This window comes from Euprymna scolopes, chromosome 12 (assembly GCF_053919585.1).
Source record: "Euprymna scolopes isolate OS-2025 chromosome 12, ASM5391958v1, whole genome shotgun sequence".
In the NCBI taxonomy this organism is placed as follows: Eukaryota; Metazoa; Mollusca; class Cephalopoda; order Sepiida; family Sepiolidae; genus Euprymna; species Euprymna scolopes.
The window spans coordinates 82,814,876-82,829,118 of NC_136493.1; the positions used below are offsets into that span (position 1 = coordinate 82,814,876).

A 14,243-nucleotide genomic window follows, 5' to 3' on the forward strand; every position below is an offset into this window, starting at 1 on the left:
TGCATAGCGTGTTGTCTGTTATAGGGGGGAATACGGGGAATTGATGGCCTTCGTCGCATAGGGTAGAATTAGCTGCAAAGTTCTTGACAAGTAGTTTGGCCTTGTCTGATACTGACGAGATGACCTCAGGTCCATTGATGATGGTTGGGGTAGAACTCACGCTTCTGTTCAGGGTCCTGTTTGCTATTTGCCAAAACTGGTGGGAACCAAGCCGCTGCTCAGCTACTTTGAATTTAACGGACTGAACATATAGCTCCTTCCATTTTTTATTACTCTTTTACAGTGGTTGCTGGCAGTCCTGAAAGCAGCTCTAGTCACAGTGCATCTATTACGTTGGTAGCTATGGAAAAAGTAATTTCTGTGTGTGATGGGAGCAGCACATTCTGGGGAGAACCATGGCTAGCTGTTAGGTGTTTGCTGGAATTTTTTGGATGGTATGAATCAGTCTATGCCTACAATTAACCATTCGGTCAGATCTGATACTATGGAGGACACATCCTTTTTAAACATGAAATGTAGGGGTAGATCAGATATAAATGTACGGAAGCTATCCCAGTCAGCCATAGAGTATCCATATACAGTACGGTGCAGAGATACGTCTGAAGACTTAATTGCATTTCGTTTTTATCTTAACTGATACAACCGTTTTTATCTTAACTGATACAACGAAGACCCCAGAGGGAACAGAGCGGAACATGAACATAGCTCAGAGGAAGTTGTAGGCTAGCATACTGACTGGAAGTATCATGCACACGGGTGGGTTCGTGAACAATCTGGGTGAGGTCATAGGCAATGGCGAAATCATGACAGAACCTTCCCTCATCATCTGTCTTGTTTGAGTGAGTCAGCCATTCCACATTGTGGACATTGAAGTCACGACAAATGTTGATGTTAGCCGAAGGATGAGCAGACAGGATGTGGTCGATTTTGTCACATATGCTCTTAAAGAGAGTAACTCTGCTGTTTTGAGGGCGATAGAGAGCAAATATAAATGCAGTGGTGTAAGTAAGTGCAACCCGGAAGCACATATAAGGTAAATTAGGGTCCTCTCTGGAGATATCCCTACCACATGGAAAGCCATCTTTAATGTAGGCACATATACCATGCCCATGGCGATCTTGGGGGTCAGATTTAGATGTTAAGTTAGAGTATCCTTTAATTATGAACTCATCTAGGGAAGTGGTCGGCCCTATGCCAGTTTCGCTTAGGAAGAATATGTCCGGTTTCGTCTCCTGTAATTGTGTTTCAACTTCTGGAATGTTGGAATGTTGACCCCTGATGTTAGAGAAGGAGACCTGGTAGTAGGGGTCTACGTTGGAGGATGGGGTTCTAGGTTTATTTGTGATTTTTTTCTGGAGATGTTTCATATTGAGGAATTGGGATTTGTGGAACAGGTTGACAGACTTGGTTAAAGCAAGACAGAGAGGGAAAGCAGGAGAGAAAAAGATAGGAATTTTTTTTTTTTTTGTCGCACATGATAAGGTAAAACTGTAACAATTACCTACTAGTATGGCATCGAGAGGCCCCTACCAGAAACTACTGCATGGTCCAGAATCCATTCACCAGATGGCAATACAGCAGCCCCAGTACTTTGCACCTGCTGAAAGGACAGCCTCCTTAGTGGTTAATCCAAGGTTCGGGTCCCTGAATGTCAGGCGGATAACGTCAGCCCAGATGAAAATCAGTTTTCGACCAGAAATTTGGCTGGCAAGGTGTCAAGTTCAACGATTTGACCTTTGAAATCTCTAGCAAATTCTTACGCCAATTTTGGGCCTAAACACTTGAAATTTTAGATAGAGGTTCCTTCGATATGGATCGAACTGTTAAAATGGATTTGGACCCCAAACAATAAATATTAAGGGGTCAAAATTGGGGTCAAAGTTTTAAAAAATTTGATCTCTCTGCCAATTTTTAGTCTAAACATTTGAAATTTTAAATAAAGTGTATTCAGACATAGGGCAAGCTTTTTAATCCATTTTTGGCCGAATATTTGGCAATCAAGGAGTCAGAGTTAAAAAATTTGACCTCTGCAGTCTCTAGAAAACTATTCAGTCAATTTTGGGTTTCAACATTTGAAATTTTACATAAAGGGTATTCAGACATGCAGCAAGCTTTTTAATCAGTTTTTGGGCAAAAATTTGGCTGCCAAGAGGTCAAAGTTGAAAGAGTTGACCTTCGCAAATTCTACCAAACTCCTCCACCAATTTTGGGTCTAAACACTTGAAATTTTAGATGTAAGTTACCTGGACATGAGCTGAACTGCTAGTTATTTCTAAAGAATAGATCACCCACTCTTTTTCAGTTTGTTTAAGATTGAAAACAAGCAAGTTGATTTCTAAGTGGGGGTGAAACTTCAGTAGGAGAAAATAAAATAGGAGTAGAGTTTGAGAGTGGGCGATGTCCTTCCAAGTTGAATTTAATTTGAGGATGCCAAGATCAAAATAAGAGTATTGTAGTGAAAAGGCTTAGGGAATTAATCCACAATCACAGAAAACGACTTTGAATTACGTCCCTTTTTATCTTTTCGGTAGCCTTCAACATGAAATTATTTTTATTTGTTTCAACATGAAATTATTTTTATTTGTTTAAATTAAATTGGTCTGTTAAGCGTGTCGCACATCTATGGCTTTTATTTTTATTCACTGATATTATGATACTTGAATCCTGCTCATAATCTTTCCTCTTTTCTTTCAAGCCTGCCTCATTCAACATAGTGTTAAGGTCACATGCGAAACGACCCGAAACTTCCAATCAACTTTACTGAAATGTCATCAAACCGCCAAGTTTCTCATCGGACATCATCATAAGATCAAGAAAATAGTAAGTGTCGTCGGGTTAGGATTTGATTGGCTGAGATTTGGGGGAATTTTGTTTTTTACAATTATTTTGTTGTTTAATTCCTGGAAAATATCTTTAAACAATTACAAGTTCTTCCCATGTAAACTGTGGTTTATGTTTTGTGCATTCAAAAAACTACAAAGTAGAATGATCATTCTACATTTAAAATCTATTGCATGAAATTACACTTAAAACGTGTTACCATTTTAAAATAATCCAAAACATTTTTAAAGATTCTTTAGAGATGAATATGAAAATATTTATGTTATGGAAATGTTTTAAAAAAACCTTTTAAATGCGCTTGTCAGGTTTTTTAACCGTTAAATTTTAAATTCTGAATATCAAGTGCTTCTTAAACAGTGGGTTTCTTACTTTAATAAAATCGTATTTAATAATTAATTTTTAATAATAAAAGTTTTTTTCCCCCCTTTGAGAATTTTCGTAGTTTGTGAAAATTTTCATATGTCGAAGGATATTGTGATTGTAACAATTCCCAGAGACAAGTAACCAATTGTGAAAAAGAATGACAAATGATGGAGAGCGTTTTAACTAAATAACAATTGACAAATTATCTGAATATCAGCTTTCAATAATGTAATCAAAACTAGCAGTGATTCAAAACGTTAAAATGATAGCAATTGTTCTTGTTAGAATTTAAAGCTATTTACTAAAATTTTATTTCTTTTCTTATCAATTGCTGGAATAATAGATTTTGAAAAAAATTACTTTACCAAAAGATTTTGTAAAAAAGACTGACAAAAATTATTAGAACAGGAGACCTTGTTATTTTAGTTACAAAGAATTCATGAGAATTCTAGGATTAGTAGATGCAGAACAATTGAGTTATCAGGTCAGTTGGAAGAAGAAAGCTATGGAAAACATGTGAGAAAGTAATAATGATGGACTCGTCAGGGATGAATAAAAATCTGGCCTAAAATAGTTTGGAAGTCAGTTTCCATACAACGCGTGCCCACACTAAGACGGGCATTGAATGGAATATGATGATGAGTTAGTAACCATTTTGTATTTAATCAATGCATTTCTTTATTTTTCTGTTTTATGTTATAGAAATCCATTTTGACTTTTTTAAATTCAGAAACAGGATACTTTTTTTTTTTTTTTTACAAGGTGGTCACCACTTATCAAGGCCCGGAAGCCACTCAGGGATAAGGGTTATTATAAGTACAGTACGTTAGTGTGGATATTTAAAGTGTCTACTTAAGGGGGCGGTTCGTCAGGAATTTGTTTACGTTTGACTTGAAGACATTCAAGTTGTAGTCAGGAGGGAAGCAGGCAGACGGAACAGAGTTCCACAGGCGTGCACTTCTAAGAAAGAAGCTTTGTTCATGGAATCTACGTTTTGATTTAGGCATAGATAAAGAGTGGGGAAAGTTTTTGACAGTGGATTCAGCTAGATGGGTGTTTTTCGTAAAAGATTGGTGAGAGGGGACCAGAGATTGGAGTTCAGACGAGCACCTGCCATGGAAATAACGATAAAACAAAGATAGGCTTGCAACGTCTCTTCTGTGTACATTTTGTTTCTAAATTTTTTAGATGAAGATTGATTATTTGTATTCTTTGAACTACTGTTCTCATCTTGAGTGTTATTTTCACAAAGTTTTAGTCGATGTAACCTCCGACTTTCTTCAGGTCAATTTTGTTGAACTCTGGAATCTGCATGAAATTTTGAATGGAACCCTTTATTTAATCAACAGAGGTAGCATGCTCTGTCACAGTGTGAACGATATCTACTATCAAAGTGTAGTATCTGTTTTTCAGATACGGCACTTCCATTTGTCGTTCTCTTTCAGTAGAGGAGAAATCCTTCACGACTGAGACAATTTTTATTTTTGAACCTTTTCTCCACGTTAAAAAACGACCCTGGTGTCTAACTCTGTCCCTTGGGGAGGCATTGTAAATAGGTATTATTATATAAAAGTCACTGTGTGTGTGTGTGTGTGTGTGTGTGTGTGTGTGTGTGTGTGTGTGTGTGTGTGTGTGTGTGAGCTCTTTCTTCATAGGTTCCAAAACGACTGAGCCTATCTTTTGCAAATTTTACACAAGGGTAATTTACATGTCTGGTAGTGTACTTAGATATGTTTTGTACAGCAATTATTCCTAATAAATATCGAAAATCAAAACAAAGCTGGTCCTAAAAATAGTCTTTCTTTCTTATAGATAAAAATAATTTTTACAGGGAAATGTTTTACGTTACACCGGCCAAGGGAGATAATTCTCAGCAAATCATTTCTTCTTAAAAACACATTGTTATTGTTAATTTCAAAGAACTGTTGTCATCAGGAGCTATAGCTGAGTGGTAGAGCACAGATTTTAATTTTTTCTTATTAATGAGTTCAATTTACGATAAAAGAAGAAGTACCATTTAAAATCGCCACAAATCATTTCTTTGTTTGCATATTTTACAACTAAACATTTATCAGAAGTGACTTTTCCAGCCCAAATATCAGAAGTGACTTGTCAAGCCCAACTACCAGCTGACGTGATATTGTAAACAAACACAGACGGAATTTGATGAACGACAGCATTATTATTATTATTGTTGTTATTATTATTATTATTATTATTATTATTATTATTACCGTATATTGCGGCGTATGACGACCCTTAAAGTTAAAAAATCATCTTTAAAAACCAATATTTCATAAGATACCGGGTGTTGCAATCTCTAGCCTAGGCTAAACAAACATGGTTTCGTGATTTAGCAGTCATCTTATACAACCGATATATGATAAAATTATTAAAATTTTCTCCAATTTTGTATCTTGTCTTATCCGACGGTCGCCTTATACGCCGAAATATACGGTATTATTCTTTTTTTTTTTTTGCGAATTAGTTCACCGGGCAAATTATTTCGTCGTAATGTATAATATTCAAGAGAGGATTAATTCTATAATAATACATACACAATCTGAATAAATTAAAATATCATGTTTAAGCTTGTACGACCGGGCAACGCCAGGCATCCAGATAGTTAAGAATATAATTGTGAATTATTTAAAACTTCTATCCAGTATTGGCTGATGGAACGAAAGTATGCTATCCTCATGGATTAAATAAATGGTTCTGTTCGAAATTCCGTGTAGATTCCTAAGTTTGACAAAATACACCTGAAAAAGGTCAGAGGTTATATCGGCTGAAAGTTTGTGAAAATAACACTGAAGATGAGAACAATAGTTCGATTAATCCAAATAATATAGAACACATTTTGTAAATAATTCATTGTATATGATTATTTGAATAAAAGTTGCTATTTTACCTAACGTGAGAGGGGGAGTAGAAATGATGGATTCATATTTTTTCGACAGTATTAGTGTGTAAACGCAATCAATCTGGTAAGATGTGGACTTGGAAGAGTTCGGCCACAACCATAGCAAACACATGCGAATATTATTTCTATGATTAAAAAAAAGTTTGTGAAAAATGTTGCTTTATACCTTGGCACAGCATTGATATTTTCAGGATTTAAAAAAAAACATCATATTTTCAATTTGTTTTCAAGCTTTTCTTAAGCTGCAATAATTTTCAAGAGTTGCTGTTGACTTTTGCCATATTTTCTACCCCCCCCCACACACACTCTCATTTAAAAAAAATAATAAAAGAAAAAGTAAGCTAGAATCCTTTGAGTCTGTGAAAGTCTCGGGGAGGGGAGGAACCATTTTTAGCTTTGGCATGGAATTTCATCATTTCAAAAGATAATAACTGCAGTCTAATTCTAGCCGTGTATTGAGAGCCGCGCGCGCAACCCCTAATGATTCATGGCGGTGTGCTGCTCATAGAAATCCTTGAAGAGATATTCTTCAGGGATTCTGCAGATTTAATCCTCCCCAAAAACCATGACCTACTTGCACTGAGATTTACTTTTTTTAATCAGATAAACTATAAAACACACCCACACGTGTGTATATATAAAAATTTGGTAGATTCGAATTGGATGTTGGGTAATTTTACAGAGCAATATTAACAAAGTTATAAAAAAGAAATCAACACCATGTCAATTATAAATAATAATTTTTTTTATCCATCCGGCAGAATCTTCAGTGACTCACTCCATTTCTGCCACCCTCCCAACTTCCCCAAGGTACTGGAAAGGATTAAATTTTTTCATATTTTATTGGTTCGCCACTTATCAAGGCCCAAAGGCCATTCGAGATTAAGGATTAATGAGTATCTGGTGGCTAGTGAGACAACACATTGTTGATCGTTGTGGTGGAAGTTTGGCAGAATTTGATTATTTAAGAAGACGGCCCAGCAAGAACTTGTTTACATTGGACTTGAAAACGACCATGTAGTCAGCTAAAATAATTATTTTAAACTTTCTTAGACTTATCTATATAAATAAATCAGTAGATGCATGTATGTATGTCTGTGTTTGTGCAAATATTTAGCCGATAAACTCTTAAACTACTAGTCACATTACACTGAAATTAACAGGAAATAATAATCATACACCAAGGATGGTTTATAACAAGAAAAATCTTTGTTTGGATGGATGAATTACGTGTACAGAAATATGTTGGCAAGTTGAAATGCAAAATATTCATTTCAACTTGCCAACATATTTTTATTACTTTTGCGCATGCAGAAATTCAATTCAAGTTTGAAGTGGTTTTAATTTAAAACTTTTCTTATCTATCTGTCGATAGCTCAAATGATAGGAAACTTGGCTGGGGCGCTAAATGTTTTGTTTTCGATTCTAGCTCGTAGCACCCAAATCATTTTTTTTTTAACTTTTGAAATGACTAGTATAAATTAGGTACAATATAATATTCAATAGAGAATTGACCCTGTAATAATAATTACGAAATCTGCATGAATTAAAATATATTTAAGCGTATTTTACAACCGGGCAAGGTCGAGTGCCCAACCCCCGTTAGTATTTTCATAAAAATATACTTTTTCTTTTTTTTCCCCCAAAGTCAAGAAGTGTATTTTCAAAAATGTTTCATGAATTACCTCCCTTTATTTTTGTAATTATAACTTTGACCAGTAGTAGTAGTAGTAATTATACTAGTCTTTATTTTTGTTTGCTCTTTTTTATATGTCCTCCTCCTCTATCTAGAGAAAACTCTTTTTAACCAAAATACTAACTTTTGATTGATGAATAAATAAAATGTAACTATGTGTAATAATACGAGAGGTGTGCAATAAGTAATGCGCCTGCTCCACTTCTCATAGCAGTAGAGCAACGAAACTTGGCACAGTTATTAGTCTTTCTCTACATAGGAATCATTCAGAGTTATGTATTTCTCCCATCGTTTGATGCAGCTCTGGAGACCGTTTTTGTAGAACACCTCAGGTTGGTCCTCCAACCACGACATGACTTCAGAAATCAAGGCTGCATCATCTGGGAAACGCTTTCCTTTAAAAAATAACTTCATGGCTGGGAAGAGGTGAAAGTCAGAGGGTGGAAGGTCAGGAGAGTAGGGAGGATGGGGAAATATTTCATAGCCACATGCCCTTGCTTCTGATCTGGCGGCATGCGAGTTCTGGACCGGAGCGTTGTCCTGCAGGAGGATGGTACCTTTGTTGATCTTGCCCCGTCTCTTGATTTTGATAGCTTCCCTTAATTTCCTCAAAAGTGAAGCATAATAGGCTCCTGTAATTGTAGTACCCTTTGCCAGGAAATCTGTCATCACTACTCCATCCTGGTCCTAGAAGACTGTGAGCATGACCTTGCCTGCGGAGTACTGCACCCTTGCCTTCTTTGGAGGTGGTGAGTCCAAGTGCTTCCACTGCATTGACTGGGCTTTGGTCTCTGGATCATAGTGATGGACCCAGGTTTCATCCTGTGTAATGAGTCTTTTGAAAAATTTTGACTCATCTTCTTGGCACATCTCCAAATTCATCCTCGATGCGTTTTTCCTTCTGGAATGGTGTGATCAACCTGGGAATCCATCTGGTAGACACCTTATGCATATGCAAATGGTCATGAATGATAGTTTCCACAGACCCTGTACTAATCTTGACATCTTGGACTATTAGGCGAATAGTAATGTGCCGATATTCCAAAATGGCAGCCTCAACGTGACGGACAGATGCCTCATCAATGGCAGAAGGGGGGGGGGCGACCAGGTCTGGGAGCTGTTTCCACAGACTTCCGGCCATGTTTGAATTCACGATGCCAGCGTTTTACAAGGTCATATGATGGCGCATTATCACCATAAGTTTCTTTCATTTCATCAAATGTGCGTCCTTTCAAATACAAAAACCAGATTACTGCTCGACACTCAACAGGCTCCATTTCACACCTGACTTAGTTCAAACATCTGTAAAACAGAAACCACAATTAGTTCAGAACTGTGCTTGCTACATAACCCTTAGAGATATAAATCATTGCACATGCAAAATTTCTGCTAGATTGGACAACTGGAAGTGAGTCAGGGTCATTACTTATTGCACGCCCCTCGTAAAATGAAAATAATCATTAAATTAGTAGACAATAAAAATAGAAAAGTGCATTAATTAGATGTCTTTTTGCTAAGTAGTATGCAAATTATCCTTAATATATCTACCTGCACACACATGATCAGTGTATTATAAAGCTATCATTATTCTATTTTGAAATTACTTTGGCGTTTTAATCTTGATCGTATCATACTATTCATTCACTTTTCCACAACTTCAAGGAAAACGAAAATATCAATTGTTACTTTTCTATTTTATTAGTTAAGAAACTGTTGAAATTGGGAAAGCATTTTGTTTGCTTTTGTACAATTACTTCCTTTGCAGAAATGATCTTTGAATAGAGTAATGAATTATTGATGTCATCGATAAATTCCAAAACTCTGGAATCAGCTTAGTTCAAATCCTATCAGATTCGTTTTATTCGATACCATTAGAGGAAAGGCATGAATCCACAATTTCACCCTTAACTTGTGTTCAATTAATTGCATACAGATAAGCATTTATAAGAGCTATTTTGTTTCAGCATTATAAAGGGTTGATATACCACAAAACAGACAAGTCAACTCATTTTCAGAAAGAAAAGATCAACTTGGCCAAATTTTTTCCAAGATGATTCTCATAATTGTTGAAAGTCGATTGAAATCAACTCTCGTAATTATAACGTTTTCAATATACGAGCAGACATTCAGTGAATTATATAATGCTCACTTTGCCAGCTTGCTATAACTTCACAAAGTCTGTTGCTTGAAACCAAAGTTTTAAATAATAAATATTTAATTCATAAGTTTCTTGTAAACACAAGAGAAAAATGTTCACATTTATTCATATAAGTAGATATTTACATTATGGCAATTTAGATACAAAAATTTATTTATCGAATAAAATCGTGAATAAATGAAGATAAAGAAGAAATCAATTCGCCTGTGCTGGTAAAATACGTGTTGGGGGAGGCTCTTTTAAAAACAAATAAAATTTAGCATCGCTAGGTGGAGATAGAATGAAAGAAAGGAAAGGGAGAGAGAAAAAGGGAAAGAAGAATGAAAACGAGAGAGAGAGAGAGAGAGAGAGAGAGAGAGAGAGAGAGAGAGAGCAATCACTTCCTTTCTTCTGCAGAACTCAAGCCGTTTTGATAAAAATGTATTTATCGTTTAAATAAGTCTTAAAGATTAAAAAATAAATGGGTGGGTCTCTTTTAAAAATGATAAAACAAAGAAAATTTTGAGTCACTAAAAAGAGAGGGGAAAGGAAAGGATGTGAGGAAGAGGAGGAGAGGAAACGAGAGACGAAGGCAGAAGAAAGAGTGAAACTTTTTTATATGATAAATAAGAAAGTAAGAAAGGTTTGCGTCCTTTATCCTTATTTAATTAAATCACTTAAATTAATTACTGTTAATATCGATGAAACCATTACACATATATAGATAAAACAGGACAATAAAATTACAAATGAATAACGCAGAGCATTAATTTATTATAGTTATTGTTTAAAAAATAGCTATGAAAATGAGACATTCAAACTTCAACTCTTTTGTCTATACTGTATATACGAGGTGCTTTCAATAAGTTTCAAAATTCTTTTCCTATGTGCACTTTTATTAATAGTACACACATAGAACTCTAGTCCCATTCGAAGTAATCTTCTCTGGCTGCAATGCACTTGTTGTACCGTTCCAACAACTTTTGGAAGGCCCCATGGTAGTCCTCTTGTGTGAGCATGTCAATGACCCTTGTCACAACTTTGTTCATCTCCTCAATTGTCTCATAACGACAGCCTCTAAGGTTTCCTTTGAGGTTAGGGAATAGCCAAAAGTCACAGGGAGCAAGGTCTGAACTATAGGGAGGATGAGGAATTGTCTTGATGTTATTCTGTATTAAATAGTCTTTGACAAGGATAGAGTTGTAGACCAGTGCATTGTCCTCGTGGAAATGCCACTGACCCAATTTGAAGAGTACTAGCCTCTTCTGACAGAATCTCTTCCTAAACTCGAGTCTCAGTATTCCTTGTTGACTGTCTGTCCAATGGGAACCTAGTCCATGTAGATCATGCCTGCGCTGTCAAAAAAAAAAGGGACCATCATAAAGTTTCTGGGTGGGTTTGCTCTGTCTGGCCTTCTCAGGTCTGGGAGAGCCAGCATGCTTCTGCTGGAAAGTCTATTTCTTGGTCTCTGGGTCATAGCAGTAGATCCAGCTTTCATCGCATGTCACCAGAGCATCAAGAACTATGGGATCTGAATTGATCAGCTTGACCATCTCCTTGTTGTCATGATAACGTCTTTCTTTCTGATCTTCTTTTCGCACCCTTGAGACAAACTTTGCACAAATCTTCCCCATTTTCAGTGCCTCACAAATAATTGTGTGTACAATTCCCACACTCACATCAAACTGTGCACTTATTGTCTCTATAGACACACGACGGTCTTATTCATGAAAGTCTTTATTTGGCCAATCAACTCTAGTGTTCTGACTTTCTTATTCCTTCCACATCTCTCATCATCCCTCACAGACTCCCTGCTTATGCCACTCAAAAACTGATTCTCAATTCATACAAGATGATACAAAAGCAGTCTGAAGCATTCCATATGATTCTGTGCCATTTTTTCCCAAGTTTAAAACAAACTTTTATTGTATATCATTCTCCTAAAGTGTCCTCATGTCAAGATTGCATTTTGGAAATTCACCAGCTGTGACAATCAGGCTTTAATAGAGTGTATTCCAATTCCTGCTGTAGCTATATATGTGAACCTGAAAGCATAAAAATCGGTCAGTCATCTCATAAGATGTATAGCAATAACATACTGAATTTTCAAGAGTCTATGACAATTTTAAATACTTGTACAAAAAAAGTCTGGAAATTTATTAAAGGTATCTTGTATATATATATATATATATATATATATAGTATATTCAAAACTTTATGTTGTGTTATTGATTTAAATGACAGTAAGACATTTTAGTGTAGTATAGGATTGATGAAAAAAAAATGGCATTTATACATTTCAAAGATGTGGAAGTTAAGAATTTTTATTTATTTATTTATTTATTTTATCTAATTATGACGACATTCTTCCTGGATTATTTTTCCTAATTGAAATGTTTAAATAATTTATCGGGTGAACAATTCCAGTCTTTTTGTCAATTTTATCAATTAGCATCCACAATGCCATATCATTCTTTTAAGAATGTTGTTGTTGCTTTGCGTAAGATTAATTGTCATTTCGAAATAGAATCTGAAAGGTTTTGGCCAAGACGAAACAATGAATGAGGCATTCCTATGGGATTTACATTATTTCAAAGGCGCCATTAGAGAAGAACAACGCCTGATACTGATATTCCAGGTAACAAAAAGAAAGAAACGATTTTTTCATAATAAAAGAAATGACGATTCATGGTTTTAGTAGTAGACAAAATGCTTGTATAGTAGACAAGACGTAACTCAAAGCTTTTTTTTTTTTCTTTCGTTATGGTGTTGTAACACTGGCTGGCACTTGTCTTTATTAGTGTCAGTTGGAATGATAAAAGTAATACCAATGTTAACCTTAAAAAGGAAGAACTTTATTTGCTTTTTTACATGTTGGAGAGAGTACACCTCTTGTTAATAAGGTTTGCCGGCAATGTGCGTCTTGTTAGTTCGGTGACTAAACGTGCACTGGCTACTTACCTGTCATGCTGGCTGGGGCTTGGCTAAGGAGAAAGAGAGAGAGAGAGAGAGAGAGAGAGAGAGAGAGAGAGAGAGAGAGAGAGAGAGAGAGAGAGAGAGAGAAACAGTATAGGAGTAGGAGAGAGAGGTGAGGAAAAGTCTTTTAACAAGTAAGTTGGCAACTGACTCGGTCACGACCTACTTTTCGACCTGACCCCAGCTAGTTGCTAAGCAACAAAGAAAGAAAGAGAAAGGCTAAGAAACTATTATTTTGGGGGAATGGTATTATTTTTGTCCTATTTCTTGGCTTTTAGGGGTGACTCAAGTCAGTCCTATAGTGTCTTCTTGATTATTGATCTTTTCACATCAATTATCCTTGAATCATATAGATGTCTAGGCATCGGTTTCGTGTTCATGTTTCGTGTTCATCTGTTTTGTGTTTGTCTGTTTTGTGTTCATCTATTTAGCGTTCGTCTGTTTCGTGTTCTTCTGTTTTGTGTTCATCTGTTTTGTGTTCATCTGTTTTGTGTTCATCTGTTTTGTGTTCATCTGTTTTGTGTTCATCTGTTTTATTTATGTGAGTGAAAGAAAAATGTGAATATGAGAAATGAGTGGAGAACAGATACGATCATGATCCTGATGTTGATAAATGCAAACAGTAGGTGCGTGCGCGTGTGTGTGAGAGAGAGTTGGAGAGAAAGAGAGAAATAAGGTGGAAAACGGAAAATCCAGCAAAATGATAACAATACTTGGCCTCTTTCACTTGCCACAAAATAAAACCAAGAAAAAAAAAGCAAAAATTTCTTTTCAATGTGATTAATAACTTCATGAGTTTGTGATCCCTCAAAAGTTTAAGAATCACTGTTATAGAATACAGAAGATCACCCAGAGGATTTTAATATTAAAAATAGCATATTAGACGGAAATAAATATAAAAATCGTTTATTATGCGATAGCATTGGAAAATTCACTTACATTTATAAGTAAAAATAACTTGTGTTCAATGAATCATTAACATTGTATTGTATTTTAGCATTGAATAAACACACACCCAAAGGAGAAGAGAAATAGAACAGAAAAGCATACCAAAAGAAGAATTGTGTAAGAACATTTAAACTTTAAAAACATAAACAATGATTTGATGGAGATTTGTTCTGAAATGTGTAGTAAGAAAATAGTTACGAAAAATAACCAAGATTTTAAAAAAATGTTTTTAGTAAAACTCAAAATGTTTAAATGTGAGGAATATTATATTAGTAGATTATGGCCGTTGTAGAGATTTACTATTTCAAAGCTTACTTTCTTGTTTGGTCTGGTTTGTAATATTGCTGCCTTATTAGTCT

The 14,243-nt window shown here is 35.5% G+C and overlaps 1 protein-coding gene across 1 annotated transcript in view; it reads left to right on the plus strand.

Moving 5' to 3' along the window:
- LOC145291381 (dynein heavy chain domain-containing protein 1-like) overlaps window positions 1-14,243 on the plus strand; it is a 494,383-nt gene that overhangs the window by 451,769 nt on the left and 28,371 nt on the right. Inside the window, exon 89 of the mRNA XM_080137171.1 lies at window positions 2,696-2,820. Coding sequence (XP_079993297.1) covers window positions 2,696-2,820 — 125 coding nt within the window. The remainder of the gene's footprint in view (window positions 1-2,695; window positions 2,821-14,243) is intronic.